Source organism: Phyllobates terribilis, unplaced genomic scaffold (genome assembly GCF_046119375.1).
Source record: "Phyllobates terribilis strain yellow unplaced genomic scaffold, ASM4611937v1 Scaffold_1__5_contigs__length_1240528914, whole genome shotgun sequence".
Lineage (NCBI taxonomy): Eukaryota > Metazoa > Chordata > Amphibia > Anura > Dendrobatidae > Phyllobates > Phyllobates terribilis.
Genome location: NW_027362761.1, coordinates 1,191,893,104 through 1,191,910,084, shown reverse-complemented (window position 1 = coordinate 1,191,910,084; position 16,981 = coordinate 1,191,893,104). Strand labels below are relative to the sequence as shown.

General features: G+C 44.0%; 1 protein-coding gene across 6 annotated transcripts in view; it reads left to right on the top strand.

The window, feature by feature from the left end:
- The window catches only part of LZTS3 (leucine zipper tumor suppressor family member 3), a 215,099-nt gene extending 200,379 nt beyond the window's left edge, over positions 1-14,720 (top strand). For 4 of the 6 annotated variants that reach the window (XM_073649265.1, XM_073649255.1, XM_073649249.1 and 1 more), the window contains 2 exons: positions 8,009-8,839; positions 12,213-14,720. In XM_073649265.1, the coding sequence (XP_073505366.1) occupies positions 8,009-8,839; positions 12,213-12,917 (1,536 nt within the window). In that variant the 3' untranslated portion in view covers positions 12,918-14,720. The remainder of the gene's footprint in view (positions 1-8,008; positions 8,840-12,212) is intronic. The other 2 variants (XM_073649238.1, XM_073649244.1) reach the window with 1 other exon arrangement.
- Positions 14,721-16,981: the final 2,261 nt, after the last annotated feature.

The following is a 16,981-nucleotide window of genomic DNA, read 5'->3' as shown; positions in this document are numbered from 1 at the left end:
GTAATGTAATGTATGTACACAGTGACTGTACCAGCAGAATAGTGAGTGGAGCTCTGGAGTATAATACAGGATGTAACTCAGGATTAGTACAGGATCAGTAATGTAATGTATGTACACAGTGACTGCACCTGCAGAATAGTGAGTGCAGCTCTGGAGTATAATACAGGATGTAACTCAGGATCAGTACAGGATCAGTAATGTAATGTATGTTCACAGTGACTGCTCCAGCACAATAGTGAGTGCAGCTCTGGAGTATAATACAGGATGTAACTCAGGATCAGTACAGGGTCAGAAATTTTTATGTATGTACACAGTGACTGCACCTGCAGAATAGTGAGTGCAGCTCTGGAGTATAATACAGGATGTAACTCAGGATCAGTAATGTAATGTATGTACACAGTGACTGCACCAGCAGAATAGTGAGTGCAGCTCTGGAGTATAATACAGAATGTAACTCAGGATCAGTAATGTAATGTATGTACACAGTGACTGTACCAGCAGAATAGTGAGTGCAGCTCTGGAGTATAATACAGGATGTAACTCAGGATTAGTACAGGATCAGTAATGTAATGTATGTTCACAGTGACTTTACCAGCAGAATAGTGAGTGCAGCTCTGGAGTATAATACAGGATGTAACTCAGGATCAGTACAGGATCAGTAATGTAATGTATGTACACAGTGACTGCACCAGCAGAATAGTGAGTGCAGCTCTGGAGTATAATACAGGATGTAACTCAGGATCAGTACAGGATCAGTAATGTAATGTATGTTCACAGTGACTGCACCAGCAGAATAGTGAGTGCAGCTCTGGAGTATAATACAGGATGTAACTCAGGATCAGTACAGGATCAGTAATGTAATGTATGTACACAGTGACTGCACCAGCAGAATAGTGAGTGCAGCTCTGGGGTATAGTACAGGATGTATCTCAGGATCAGTAATGTAATGTATGTACACAGTGACTGCACCAGCAGAATAGTGAGTGCAGCTCTGGAGTATAATACAGGATGTAACTCAGGATCAGTAATGTAATGTATGTACACAGTGACTGCACCTGCAGAATAGTGAGTGCAGCTCTGGAGTATAATACAGGATGTAACACAGGATCAGTACAGGATCAGTAATGTAATGTATATACACAGTGACTGCACCAGCAGAATAGTGAGTGCAGCTCTGGAGTACAATACAGGATGTAACTCAGGATCAGTACAGGATCAGTAATGTAATATATGTACACAGTGACTGCACCAGCAGAATAGTGAGTGCAGCTCTGAGGTATAATACAGGATGCAACTCAGGATCAGTAATGTAATGTATGTACACAGTGACTGCACCAGCAGAATAGTGAGTGCAGCCCTGGAGTATAATACAGGATGTAACCCAGGATCAGTACAGGATCAGTAATGTAATGTATGTACACAATGACTGCACCAGCAGAATAGTGAGTGAAGCTCTGGAGTATAATACAGGATGTAACTCAGGATCAGTACAGGATCAGTAATGTAATGTCTGTACACAGTGACTACACCAGTAGAATAGTGAGTGCAGCTCTGGAGTATAATACAGGATGTAACTCAGGATCAGTAATGTAATGTATGTACACAGTGACTGCACCAGCAGAATAGTGAGTGCAGCTCTGGAGTATAATACAGGAGGTAACTCAGGATCAGTACAGGATCAGTAATGTAATGTATGTACACAGTGACTGCACCAGCAGAATAGTGAGTGCAGCTCTGGAGTATAATACAGGAGGTAACTCAGGATCAGTACAGGATCAGTAATGTAATGTATGTACACAGTGACTGCACCAGCAGAATAGTGAGTGCAGCTCTGGGGTATAGTACAGGATGTATCTCAGGATCAGTAATGTAATGTATGTACACAGTGACTGCTCCAGCACAATAGTGAGTGCAGCTCTGGAGTATAATACAGGATGTAACTCAGGATCAGTAATGTAATGTATGTACACAGTGACTGCACCAGCAGAATAGTGAGTGCAGCTCTGGAGTATAATACAGGATGTAACTCAGGATCAGTACAGGGTCAGTAATGTAATGTATGTACACAGTGAGTGCACCAGCAGAATAGTGAGTGCAGCTCTGGAGTATAATACAGGATGTAACTCAGGATCAGTACAGGATCAGTAATGTAATGTATGTACACAGTGACTGCACCTGCAGAATAGTGAGTGCAGCTCTGGAGTATAATACAGGATGTAACACAGGATCAGTACAGGATCAGTAATGTAATGTATGTACACAGTGACTGCACCAGCAGAATAGTGAGTGCAGCTCTGGAGTACAATACAGGATGTAACTCAGGATCAGTACAGGATCAGTAATGTAATGTATGTACACAGTGACTGCACCAGCAGAATAGTGAGTGCAGCTCTGAGGTATAATACAGGATGCAACTCAGGATCAGTAATGTAATGTATGTACACAGTGACTGCACCAGCAGAATAGTGAGTGCAGCTCTGGAGTATAATACAGGATGTAACTCAGGATCAGTACAGGATCAGTAATGTAATGTATGTACACAGTGACTGCACCAGCAGAATAGTGAGTGCAGCTCTGGAGTATAATACAGGATGTAACTCAGGGTCAGTACAGGATCAGTAATGTAATGTATGTACACAGTGACTGCACCAGCAGAATAGTGAGTGCAGCTCTGGGGTATAATACAGGATGTAACTCAGGATCAGTACAGGATTAGTAATGTAATGTATGTACACAGTGACTGCACCAGCAGAATAGTGAGTGAAGCTCTGGAGTATAAAACAGGATGTAACTCAGGATCAGTACAGGATCAGTAATGTAATGTATGTGCACAGTGACTGCACCAGTAGAATAGTGAGTGCAGCTCTGGAGTATAATACAGGATGTAACTCAGGATCAGTAATGTAATGTATGTACACAGTGACTGCACCAGCAGAATAGTGAGTGCAGCTCTGGAGTAAAATGCAGGATGTAACTCAGGATCAGTAATATAATGTATGTACACATTGACTGCACCAGAAGAATAGTAAGTGCAGCTCTGGAGTATAATACAGGATGTAACTCAGGATCAATACAGGATCAGTAATGTAATGTATGTACACAGTGACTGCACCAGCAGAATAGTGAGTGCAGCTCTGGAGTATAATACAGGATGTAACTCAGGATCAGTACAGGATCAGTAATGTAATGTATGTACACAGTGACTCCATCAGCAGAATAGTGAGTGCAGCTCTGGAGTATAATACAGGATGTAACTCAGGATCAGTACAGGATCAGTAATGTAATGTATGTACACAGTGACTCCATCAGCAGAATAGTGAGTGCAGCTCTGGAGTATAATACAGGATGTAACTCAGGATCAGTACAGGATCAGTAATGTAATGTATGTACACAGTGAGTGCACCAGCAGAATAGTGAGTGCAGCTCTGGAGTATAATACAAGAGGTAACTCAGGATCAGTACAGGATCAGTAATGTAATGTTTGTACACAGTGACTGCACCAGCAGAATAGTGAGTGCAGCTCTGGAGTATAATACAGGAGGTAACTCAGGATCAGTACAGGATCAGTAATGTAATGTATGTACACAGTGACTGCACCAGCAGAATAGTGAGTGCAGCTCTAGAGTATAATACAGGAGGTAACTCAGGATCAGTACAGGATCAGTAATGTAATGTATGTACACAGTGACTGCACCAGCAGAATAGTGAGTGCTGCTCTGGGGTATAGTACAGGATGTATCTCAGGATCAGTAATGTAATGTATGTACACAGTGACTGCTCCAGCACAATAGTGAGTGCAGCTCTGGAGTATAATACAGGATGTAACTCAGGATCAGTAATGTAATGTATGTACACAGTGACTGCACCAGCAGAATAGTGAGTGCAGCTCTGGAGTATAATACAGGATGTAACTCAGGATCAGTACAGGATCAGTAATGTAATGTATGTACACAGTGACTGCACCTGCAGAATAGTGAGTGCAGCTCTGGAGTATAATACAGGATGTAACACAGGATCAGTACAGGATCAGTAATGTAATGTATGTACACAGTGACTGCACCAACAGAATAGTGAGTGCAGCTCTGGAGTACAATACAGGATGTAACTCAGGATCAGTACAGGATCAGTAATGTAATATATGTACACAGTGACTGCACCAGCAGAATAGTGAGTGCAGCTCTGAGGTATAATACAGGATGCAACTCAGGATCAGTAATGTAATGTATGTACACAGTGACTGCACCAGCAGAATAGTGAGTGCAGCTCTGGAGTATAATACAGGATGTAACTCAGGATCAGTACAGGATCAGTAATGTAATGTATGTACACAGTGACTGCACCAGCAGAATAGTGAGTGCAGCTCTGGAGTATAATATAGGATGTAACTCAGGATCAGTACAGGATCAGTAATGTAATGTATGTACACAATGAGTGCACCAGCAGAATAGTGAGTGCAGCTCTGGAGTATAATACAAGATGTAACTCAGGGTCAGTAGAGGATCAGTAATGTAATGTATGTACACAGTGACTGCACCAGCAGAATAGTGAGTGCAGCTCTGGGGTATAATACAGGATGTAACTCAGGATCAGTACAGGATTAGTAATGTAATGTATGTACACAGTGACTGCACCAGCAGAATAGTGAGTGAAGCTCTGGAGTATAATACAGGATGTAACTCAGGATCAGTACAGGATCAGTAATGTAATGTATGTGCACAGTGACTGCACCAGTAGAATAGTGAGTGCAGCTCTGGAGTATAATACAGGATGTAACTCAGGATCAGTAATGTAATGTATGTACACAGTGACTGCACCAGCAGAATAGTGAGTGCAGCTCTGGAGTATAATATAGGATGTAACTCAGGATCAGTACAGGATCAGTAATGTAATGTATGTACACAATGAGTGCACCAGCAGAATAGTGAGTGCAGCTCTGGAGTATAATACAGGATGTAACTCAGGGTCAGTACAGGATCAGTAATGTAATGTATGTACACAGTGACTGCACCAGCAGAATAGTGAGTGCAGCTCTGGGGTATAATACAGGATGTAACTCAGGATCAGTACAGGATTAGTAATGTAATGTATGTACACAGTGACTGCACCAGCAGAATAGTGAGTGAAGCTCTGGAGTATAATACAGGATGTAACTCAGGATCAGTACAGGATCAGTAATGTAATGTATGTGCACAGTGACTGCACCAGTAGAATAGTGAGTGCAGCTCTGGAGTATAATACAGGATGTAACTCAGGATCAGTAATGTAATGTATGTACACAGTGACTGCACCAGCAGAATAGTGAGTGCAGCTCTGGAGTATAATGCAGGATGTAACTCAGGATCAGTAATATAATGTATGTACACATTGACTGCACCAGAAGAATAGTGAGTGCAGCTCTGGAGTATAATACAGGATGTAACTCAGGATCAATACAGGATCAGTAATGTAATGTATGTACACAGTGACTGCACCAGCAGAATAGTGAGTGCAGCTCTGGAGTATAATACAGGATGTAACTCAGGATCAGTACAGGATCAGTAATGTAATGTATGTACACAGTGACTCCATCAGCAGAATAGTGAGTGCAGCTCTGGAGTATAATACAGGATGTAACTCAGGATCAGTACAGGATCAGTAATGTAATGTATGTACACAGTGAGTGCACCAGCAGAATAGTGAGTGCAGCTCTGGAGTATAATACAGGAGGTAACTCAGGATCAGTACAGGATCAGTAATGTAATGTATGTACACAGTGACTGCACCAGCAGAATAGTGAGTGCAGCTCTGGAGTATAATACAGGAGGTAACTCAGGATCAGTACAGGATCAGTAATGTAATGTATGTACACAGTGACTGCACCAGCAGAATAGTGAGTGCAGCTCTGGAGTATAATACAGGAGGTAACTCAGGATCAGTACAGGATCAGTAATGTAATGTATGTACACAGTGACTGCACCAGCAGAATAGTGAGTGCAGCTCTGGGGTATAGTACAGGATGTATCTCAGGATCAGTAATGTAATGTATGTACACAGTGACTGCTCCAGCACAATAGTGAGTGCAGCTCTGGAGTATAATACAGGATGTAACTCAGGATCAGTAATGTAATGTATGTACACAGTGACTGCACCAGCAGAATAGTGAGTGCAGCTCTGGAGTATAATACAGGATGTAACTCAGGATCAGTACAGGGTCAGTAATGTAATGTATGTACACAGTGAGTGCACCAGCAGAATAGTGAGTGCAGCTCTGGAGTATAATACAGGATGTAACTCAGGATCAGTACAGGATCAGTAATGTAATGTATGTACACAGTGACTGCACCTGCAGAATAGTGAGTGCAGCTCTGGAGTATAATACAGGATGTAACACAGGATCAGTACAGGATCAGTAATGTAATGTATGTACACAGTGACTGCACCAGCAGAATAGTGAGTGCAGCTCTGAGGTATAATACAGGATGCAACTCAGGATCAGTAATGTAATGTATGTACACAGTGACTGCACCAGCAGAATAGTGAGTGCAGCTCTGGAGTATAATACAGGATGTAACTCAGGATCAGTACAGGATCAGTAATGTAATGTATGTACACAGTGACTGCACCAGCAGAATAGTGAGTGCAGCTCTGGAGTATAATATAGGATGTAACTCAGGATCAGTACAGGATCAGTAATGTAATGTATGTACACAATGAGTGCACCAGCAGAATAGTGAGTGCAGCTCTGGAGTATAATACAGGATGTAACTCAGGGTCAGTACAGGATCAGTAATGTAATGTATGTACACAGTGACTGCACCAGCAGAATAGTGAGTGCAGCTCTGGGGTATAATACAGGATGTAACTCAGGGTCAGTACAGGATCAGTAATGTAATGTATGTACACAGTGACTGCACCAGCAGAATAGTGAGTGAAGCTCTGGAGTATAATACAGGATGTAACTCAGGATCAGTACAGGATCAGTAATGTAATGTATGTGCACAGTGACTGCACCAGTAGAATAGTGAGTGCAGCTCTGGAGTATAATACAGGATGTAACTCAGGATCAGTAATGTAATGTATGTACACAGTGACTGCACCAGCAGAATAGTGAGTGCAGCTCTGGAGTATAATGCAGGATGTAACTCAGGATCAGTAATATAATGTATGTACACATTGACTGCACCAGAAGAATAGTGAGTGCAGCTCTGGAGTATAATACAGGATGTAACTCAGGATCAATACAGGATCAGTAATGTAATGTATGTACACAGTGACTGCACCAGCAGAATAGTGAGTGCAGCTCTGGAGTATAATACAGGATGTAACTCAGGATCAGTACAGGATCAGTAATGTAATGTATGTACACAGTGACTCCATCAGCAGAATAGTGAGTGCAGCTCTGGAGTATAATACAGGATGTAACTCAGGATCAGTACAGGATCAGTAATGTAATGTATGTACACAGTGAGTGCACCAGCAGAATAGTGAGTGCAGCTCTGGAGTATAATACAGGATGTAACTCAGGATCAGTACAGGATCAGTAATGTAATGTATGTACACAGTGACTGCACCAGCAGAATAGTGAGTGCAGCTCTGGATTATAATACAGGATGTAACTCAGGATCAGTACAGGATCAGTAATGTAATGTATGTACACAGTGACTGCACCAGCAGAATAGTGAGTGCAGCTCTGGAGTATAATACAGGATGTAACTCAGGATCAGTAATGTAATGTATGTACACAGTGACTGCACCAGCAGAATTGTGAGTGCAGCTCTGGAGTATAATGCAGGATGTAACTCGGGATCAGTACAGGATCAGTAATATACTATAGGCCATCAGCATATGATCGTTGCAGTATCCAGGCTCTGCGCTGATGGTCTTCTTGTGCAGATCAGCCCCACTGTACTTAGGTAAATAATGAAGACACTTATTAGTGGGTCCTAGTAATTTTAGGTAAGTTTGGAGAATATTTTGATACCTATTAATAAACGTTAAGGTAAATGTTTGCTGCTTTCTGTTTTTGCAGAGCAATGAGACTTTGGTGAGACCTTCTGCCTTTAAGCCGGTGGTTCCCAAGAATTTCCATTCCATGCAAAACTTATGTCCACCTTTGAACAATGGCGTCACTGAGAACCGAAAGGGCTCTGGTCATGGGAACAGCAACAGCACGGCTGCCCTGAAAAGCAGCTTGGAAAAGACCAGCCACAATAGGTCTTCCAGCCAGGTGGGAGGTCTATCTGATTCTGGTCGAAATTCACTGACCAGCCTACCAACGTATGGGACTGGTTACAGCCAGCATGTTGGCCTGATGAGCGCGTCAACGAGCCATATAAATCGCATTGGGACTACCTACGTAGAAAAGAATATAGTGGGATACAATGGAATTTCTACCTCAGATAGTGGCCGATCTTCCAGCAAAAGCACCTCTTCTTTTAGCAGACTGAACCATCTCAACGAGGCCTTGCCTTTCCATTCACCCTCGAGCGACGACATCATCCAAGACCTAGAGGATCGTCTTTGGGAAAAAGAGCAAGAGGTGATCCAGATGAAGAGAAGCCTGGACAAGAGCGAAGCTGCTATTTTTCAAGTCTTTGAAGAGAAGCAGAAGATCTGGGAACGGGAAATGGAAGACCTGAGACAGAATTATGCCAACAAGCTTCAGCAAGTGTCCAAGAAAGCCCAGCGCGCCCAACAGGCGTTACAGCTTCAGATATTCAAGTTGCAGCAAGAAAAGAAGAAGTTTCAGGATGACGTTGGACAGTTGCTGCAGGAGAGGGAGGAACTGGAGAAGAAGTGTATGGTCTTCAAGAAAGAGCAGTCCGAGTTCCTCCCGAAGATTGAGGAAACCAAGTGGGAGGTAAGGTGCTATGATGATATCAGCAGAAGGCTTCATGCCTTCTTATACTTTGGGTATAGACACAAGAAGAGGAATCCGCTTTACTGTGACCATATGATCTTCTTTGCCCACAGTCTGAATAAAGCAGCTCTCTCCTCCCCTCTCCCAGGAAGAATTCCCAGCGTCGTCTTATGATCTTGTCAGCAGATTGATTACTTTTAACTCATCAGCTTCCTAGTAACTAACTACAGTGGCATATAAAAGTCTGGGCACCCCTGGTCAAAATTACTGTTATTGTGAACAGTTAAGCAAGTTGAAGATGAAGTGATCTCCAAAAGGCTTTAAGTGAAATGACTCATTTCCTTTAGATTTTAGGCAAAAAATATATGTTGTAATTTTTTACATTTTAAAAATTACCAAAAGGAAAATGGGCTGATGCAAAAGTTTGGGCACCCTGCATGGTCAGTACACACTTTTGAAAGTATCACAGCTTGTAAATACTTTTTGTAGCCAGACAAGAGTCTTTCAGTCCTTGTTTGAAGGATTTTCATCTATTCTTCTTTGGAAAATTCTTCCAGTTCTGTGAGATTCCTGGGTCGTCTTGCATGCTTTGCTATTTTGAGGTCATTTTCAATGATGTTCAGATCAGGGGACTGTGAGGGCCATTGTAAAACCTTCAGCTTGCGCCTTTTGAGGTCGTCTATTGTAGATTTTGACGTGTCTTTAGGATCATTATCCATTTGTAGAATCCTCTTTTCATCTTCAGCTTTTTTACAGATGGTGTTATGTTTGCATCAAGAATTTGTTGAAATTTCATTGAATGCATTCTTCCCTCTACCCGTGAAATGTTCCCCGTGCCATTGGCTGCAAAGCATGATTGATCCATCCCCATGCTTAATGGTTGGAAAGATGTTCTTTTCCTGAAATTCTTTTCCCTTTTTTCTTCACACATACCTTTGATCATTGTGGACAAAGAGTTCTATTTTACCCTTATTGATCCACAGGACTTGTTTCCAAAATGCATCAGGCTTATTTAGATGTTCTTTTGCATACTTCTGACTCTGAATTTTATGGTGAGGACACAGGAGAGGTTTTCTTCTGATGACTCTTCCATGAAGGCCATATTTGTGCATGTACCACAACTCTAGAGTCTGCTAAATCTTTCTGAAGGTCTTTTGCAGTCAAGCTGGGGTCTTGATTTGCCTCTCTAACAATCCTACGAGTAGCTCTCACTGAAAATTTGCTTGGTCTTCCAGACCTTATCTTGACCTCCACTGTTCCTGGTAACTGCCATTTCTTAATTACATTTCAAACTGATGAAAAGGAAACTTGAAAACGCTTTGCTATCTTCTTACAGCCTTCTTCTGCTTTGTGGGCCTCCACCATTTTCAGAGTGCCAGGCTGCTGCTTAGAAGAACCCATGGCGGATGTTTTTTGGCACAAGGTTAGAGGAGGCTGAGTTTTTATAAAGCTGGGAAATTTGCATCACCTGGCCTTTCCTAACGATGATAGTGAACAAGCCATAACCCCAAGAGGCTAATAAATGGTCTGAAACCTTGGTCAAAGGTATCTGAGCACACAAATCTTTAAGGGTGTCCAAACTTTTGCATGTGACCATTTTCCTTTTTGTAATTTTTAAAATGTAAAAAATGACAATATATATGCTGTACATATATGTATACTGCCTAACATACAAAGGAAATGTGTCATCTTAAACTTTAGGCCTTTTAGGCTGCGTGCCCACTATGCGTTTTTCAAGCTTTTTTGCCACGGAATTTCCGCAGCGAAAACCCTTAAAAAACGCTTGGTAATATGTGCCCCGTGGTCCGCATTGATAATCCGCATGTGCTGTGAACATGCTGCGGAAATATCCGCTGCGGATTATCATTGCGTAAAATACGCAGCATGTCGATTAATTTTGAGGACACTCAGCGTAATCGCCGCCATTAACTTGCATTGAAATGCTTGATATCCGCATGACTACATGTGCACATGTGGATATTAAGTGATTCAATGTGCGGATGGTACCCGGGTCTGGAGAAGAGGAGACTCTCATCCAGACCCGGGTCCCATAGAACCTGTTAAAAAAAGAATTTAAAATAAAAAATAAAGATTATACTTACCTTCCAATGGCCCCCGGTCTCCTCAGCGATGCCTCCGGTGTGTTGGGCAGCTCGCGGTGGTGTGAAAAGACCTTCCATGACGTAATTTAGTCATGTGACAGGTCACGCGACCGCCGACGTCAGCGGTCGCGTGACCTGTCACATGACTAAGTGACGTCATGGCAGGACCTTTTACACAACCGCGAGACACCGGGGAGACCAGACTCATCGGAGAAGGAGACCGGGGGCCATCAGAAGGTAAGTATAATCTTTATTTTGTTATTTTTTACCATTCTTATTCTTTTTTTTTTAACTATTACTTGGTCACACTATATAAATCCATGCCGGTTGCATGGATTTATATAGTGTGACCAAGTTGTCAAGCACTTTCCAAGTGATGCTAAAATCGCTTGGAAAAGCGCTTGATAACCCGCATGCAAAAACGCTTGACAAACGCTTCTACCTGGCAGGAAAAACGCATGTAAAATCCGCATGTGTTTTTCCTGCCAGGGAGAAGCGGAAAAAATCTGCAGCATTTCTGCATCGTGGACACATAGCCTTAGAGATCATTTCATCTTCAACTTGCTTAATTGTTCACAACAACAGGATTTTGCAGTTATAGTCTGCAACCATTTATGTGACAAAAAGGTTGTAATTGACAGGTAGTAGGTATGTGAGCTGTATATGACATCGCTGATGAATATTCACACAGTTGGATTTTTTTGATGGTGTTTTATCTCAGAAATGTAATAAAACATACCTGTTGTTTCAGGTGACTTTTCAGAATGCAGTTTCCCCCTCTGTCTCTGTTTTTCAATTGTCTCTGAGCTAGTGGGTGGAGATTAGCTGCTATCATGTCTCCTTTACACATCACACACAGACTTGAGGGATTCCTGCTCTCCTTTCTTTATGTAGCACCTGTTCAGAAGAAGCAGCATGGGGGACATTATTCAGCAGTATGAGCAGTGTAGCTGTGAGTCCAGCACCAGGGTGAGATAAACAATTACTAAAAAGTTGCAGCATGATTTTTTTTCACCCTGCTTCTCCCCTATTTTTCGAATTCAGTAGGTAGCTGTAATCTGATCTTTCAGTGAGCTGGTGGTCTATCTTGTTTTTCAGAGTAGGTGGTGAGTTCAGCAGGCAGGGAGGGATTAGAAGTTTCCTCATTAGTGGAGAAAGCATCCTATTTCGCTGATAAGATATATATTAAAGTTTCCTAGATTTGCTTGTACAATTGACGTATGCAAAGTTTGTTGAAGTGACCAATTAACCATGTGAGCTTTCCTTGGCAGGTTTGTCAAAAAGCTGGGGAGATATCACTTTTGAAGCAACAATTGAAAGATGCCCAGGCGGATATTACCCAGAAACTCAATGAAATAGTCGGCCTTAGATCACAGTTAAAAGAAGTCAAGGCTTTACTACGTGAGAAAGAGGAGCAGATCGCCTCCATTAAAGATTCCTATAGCTCCAAAACCGTCAGTCTGGAGATCTGCGAGAGCGAAATGCAGAGAAAGCAAAGCGAGGCTCAACAAATGAAGGAGAAGCTCAGCCAGTGCGAACAGGAGATAGCGGGTTTGAAGGAGACCTTGTCCGATCTGGGTCAGAACCCATACACCATGGACCTGACCGAGAAACTGAGGGACACTCTGGCGTGCGAGAGTGACGAGGCCAAGATGAAACGCCAGAACGAGGACAGCGTGGGCACGCTCAAGAAGGACATCGAGAACCTCCAATTTGAGTTGGCTTTGGAGAGGCAACAGCGGGACCAGCAGGTGGTGGACTTCGAGGATGAGAGGCGCACGTGGCAAGAAGAGAAGGAAAAAGTCATAAAATATCAGAAGCAACTTCAGCTCAACTACGTAGAGATGTATCAAAAAAACCAACAGCTGGAGATAAAGATCAACGAGATCACCACCAAGGCCACCACACCGCCAGCAGAAGACAAGAAGCCTTGGACACCGTCAAGACTGGAGAGGATAGAGTCCACCGAAATATGAGGACGGTTGACTGAGTGTACACTGTGCATGTGCTACCTACTCCAGCCCATGATATCAGGAAAAGACCGAGCAGAGTCTAGGGGGACCATTGACTCCATCGACAACTGCCCTGAAGGACTCGAAAAAGGTGTCTCAAGTGCTTGCTGTAATGAAACATTTATGGTGTACGGTTTATTATGCCGCCAATGATACTACATGTCTGTTTTATTTTCCCTTACGCCTTCACCTCCCTCAGACTTGCCGGTTCCGAGAGGTGTATTATATTGTTATAATGCACCGCCGCGCAGTCGAAGGGGAAGGGCAGTGTTGTGACTGTTACCAGTCCTTAATCCTTTAGGACTCACGGAAAGAAAAGGTCAAAGTGACTTGGATAATGAGTTCATTTAGCCATATTGGCTAGTAACGGAAGTTCTGCTGTGCAGTGAAATCTAGCAATCTCTCATACACTTCTAGGCACTGTTTACTGTGAATTATCCCCAAAACCTGTCGAGGGACTTTAGTAAATGTTCTTCGATAAGTTTTTTTTTTTTTTCCCTATAATATTACATTACAATATATTAGATATTCTGCACTACTGATAGCTTACACTGACAGGTTGTGAGATCGTGTACCCGTCCGTGTGTTGTCACTACGAGGGTGAGAGGTTTTGTAAAAAAAAAGTTTTTTCCTTTATTTGGCCCTATGTCATTGAAAGTCCTCAACTTCTCCCAAGACCCAAGTTCAGAAAAGCCATGTGTAACCCAGCGATCGCATTCTTGCTTTGTGCAGTCCCATGTAACCGGAAGACATACACTGAGTCCCACTGTGATCAGCGTCAATCCACCGATTGATTTGTGTCAGCGCCACCACAGGTGAAATAAAACATTGCACAGTGCCCATTGAAATGAATGATCTGTCTGTGTAGTGCATGGACAAGCCTGGTCCTCCAGGGAAAATGAGACATTCTTCTCAGATTTTTTCTATGGCTGTTTGGAATGAAAAAAGTGTATATATATATTATTGTCCAGTTTGGAAAATTAGAAGGGGGGAAGATCCTCTGTTCTGAATCATTATTTCTTGGCTACCAGACTGCCTGGAGGACCTGAACCTACTGATTTGGATGGGCATCGTGTACTCCTTCCTTTCTCTTGTGGTGGCGCTGCAGCAAAATTGAACTCTTGCTGCCAGGTTTCTCCACAGATTACAGCTGATCGATAGGTATAGCAACAATCTATGACCAGTTTATCGTCTTGGGACCCTTTTACAGGTAGAGAAGGTCCAAAGAGGGCGTCCCCTTCCACTGCTAACCACCTTAAAGACTATTTAAAAGTTTATTATGTCATCCAGTCCACTTTAAAGAGTAATCGTCATTTTAATTTTAATTTCATAAATGAATAGTACACATGGAAATAAGAAACTTTGTAATAGATCTTATCAGAGAAATCTAAGCCAGGATTGATCTTTCACTCTCAATTCAGGGATGAAATCTGTATGCAGTGAAGTCAGATTTTTCCATTACTGAGATAGGAGATGACAGTTGGTGCTTTTAAAAGGCTATGGAGGAGGGAGGAGCTAGAGGCAGACACAGACATTCTGCTGCAAGTTCTGCTGAAATTACAGTGACAGTAAAGATCTGTGGAGAACTGTACAGAACCTACAGCAGAATGTCTGTGTTCCTCTAGCTCCTCCCTCTTCCACAGAATGTCTGCGTCGGCCTCTAGCTCCTCCCTCCTCCACAGAATGTCTGTGTTCCTTTAGCTCCTCCCTCCTCCACAGAATTTCTGTGTGTTCCTCTAGCTCCTCCCTCCTCCACAGAATGTCTGTGTTCCGCTAGCTCCTCCCTCCTCCACAGAATGTCTGTGTTCCTCTAGCTCCTCCCTCCTCCACAGAATGTGTGTTCCTCTAGCTCCTCCCTCCACAGAATGTCTGTGTGTTCCTCTAGCTCCTCCCTCCACAGAATGTCTGTGTGTTCCTCTAGCTCCTCCCTCCTCCACAGAATGTGTGTTCCTCTAGCTCCTCCCTCCACAGAATGTCTGTGTGTTCCTCTAGCTCTTCCACAGAATGTCTGTGTATTCCGCAAGCTCATCCATCCTCCGCAGAATGTCTGTCGGCCTCTAGCTCCTCCCTCCACAGAATGTCTGTGTTCCGCTAGCTCCTCCCTCTTCCACATAATGTCTGTGTAATCCGCAAGCTCATCCCTCCTCCATAGAATGTCTGTGTGTTCCGCTAGCTCCTCCCTCCTCCACAGAATGTCTGTGTGTTCCTCTAGCTCATCCCTCCTACACAGAATGTCTTTGTGTTTCTCTGGCTCCTCCTTCCTCCACAGAATGTCTGTGTTTCTCTGGCTCTTCCCTCCTCCACAGAATGTCTGTGTTCCTCTAGCTCATCCCTCCTACACAGAATGTCTGTGTGTTTCTCTGGCTCCTCCTTCCTCCACAGAATGTCTGTGTTTCTCTGGCTCCTCCCTCCTCCACAGAATGTCTGTGTGTTCCTCTAGCTCCTCCCTCCTCCACAGAATGTCTGTGTTCCTCTAGCTCCTCCCTCCACAGAATGTCTGTGTTCCTCTAGCTCCTCCCTCCTCCACAGAATGTCTGTGTGTTCCTCTAGCTCCTCCCTCCTACACAGAATGTCTGTGTGTTCCTCTAGCTCCTCCCTCCTCCACAGAATGTCTGTGTTCCTCTAGCTCCTCCCTCCTCCACAGAATGTCTGTGTGTTCCTCTAGCTCCTCCCTCCTCCACAGAATATCTGTGTGTTCCTCTAGCTCCTCCCTCCTCCACAGAATGTCTGTGTGTTCCACTAGCTCCTCCCTCCTCCACAGAATGTCTGTGTGTTCCTCTAGCTCCTCCCTCCTCCACAGAATGTCTGTGTGTTCCTCTAGCTCCTCCCTCCTCCACAGAATGTCTGTGTGTTCCTCTAGCTCCTCCCTCCACAGAATGTCTGTGTGTTTCTCTGGCTCCTCCCTCCTCCACAGAATGTCTGTGTGTTCCTCTAGCTCCTCCCTCCTCCACGGAATGTCTGTGTTCCTCTAGCTCTTCCCCCCTCCACAGAATGTCTGTGTTCCTCTAGCTCATCCCTCCTACACAGAATGTCTGTGTGTTCCTCTAGCTCCTCCCTCCTCCACAGAATGTCTGTGTGTTCCTCTAGCTCCTCCCTCCTCCACAGAATGTCTGTGTTCCTCTAGCTCCTCCCTCCTCCACAGAATGTCTGTGTTCCTCTAGCTCCTCCCTCCTCCACAGAATGTCTGTGTGTTCCTCTAGCTCCTCCCTCCTCCACAGAATGTCTGTGTGTTCTTCTAGCTCCTCCCTCCACAGAATGTCTGTGTGTTCCTCTAGCTCCTCCTTCCTCCACAAAATGTCTGTGTTCCTCTAGCTCCTCCCTCCACAGAATGTCTGTGTGTTCCTCTAGCTTCTCCCTCCTCCACAGAATGTCTGTGTGTTTCTCTAGCTCCTCCCTCCTCCACAGAATGTCTGTGTGTTCCTCTAGCTCCTCCCTCCTCCACAGAATGTCTGTGTGTTCCTCTAGCTCCTCCCTCCTCCACAGAATGTCTGTGTTCCTCTAGCTCCTCCCTCCTCCACAGAATGTCTGTGTGTTCCTCTAGCTCCTCCCTCCACAGAATGTCTGTGTGTTCCTCTAGCTCCTCCCTCCTCCACAGAATGTCTGTGTGTTCCTCTAGCTCCTCCCTCCTCCACAGAATGTCTGTGTTCCTCTAGCTCCTCCCTCCTCCACAGAATGTCTGTGTGTTTCTCTAGCTCCTCCCTCCTCCACAGAATGTCTGTGTGTTTCTCTAGCTCCTCCCTCCTCCACAGAATGTCTGTGTGTTCCTCTAGCTCCTCCCTCCACAGAATGTCTGTGTGTTCCTCTAGCTCCTCCCTCCTCCACAGAATGTCTGTGTGTTCCACTAGCTCCTCCCTCCTCCACAGAATGTCTGTGTTCCTCTAGCTCCTCCCTCCTCCACAGAATGTCTGTGTGTTCCTCTAGCTCCTCCCTCCACAGAATGTCTGTGTGTTCCTCTAGCTCCTCCCTCCTCCACAGAATGTCTGTGTGTTCCTCTAGCTCCTCCCTCCTCCACAGAATGTCTGTGTGTT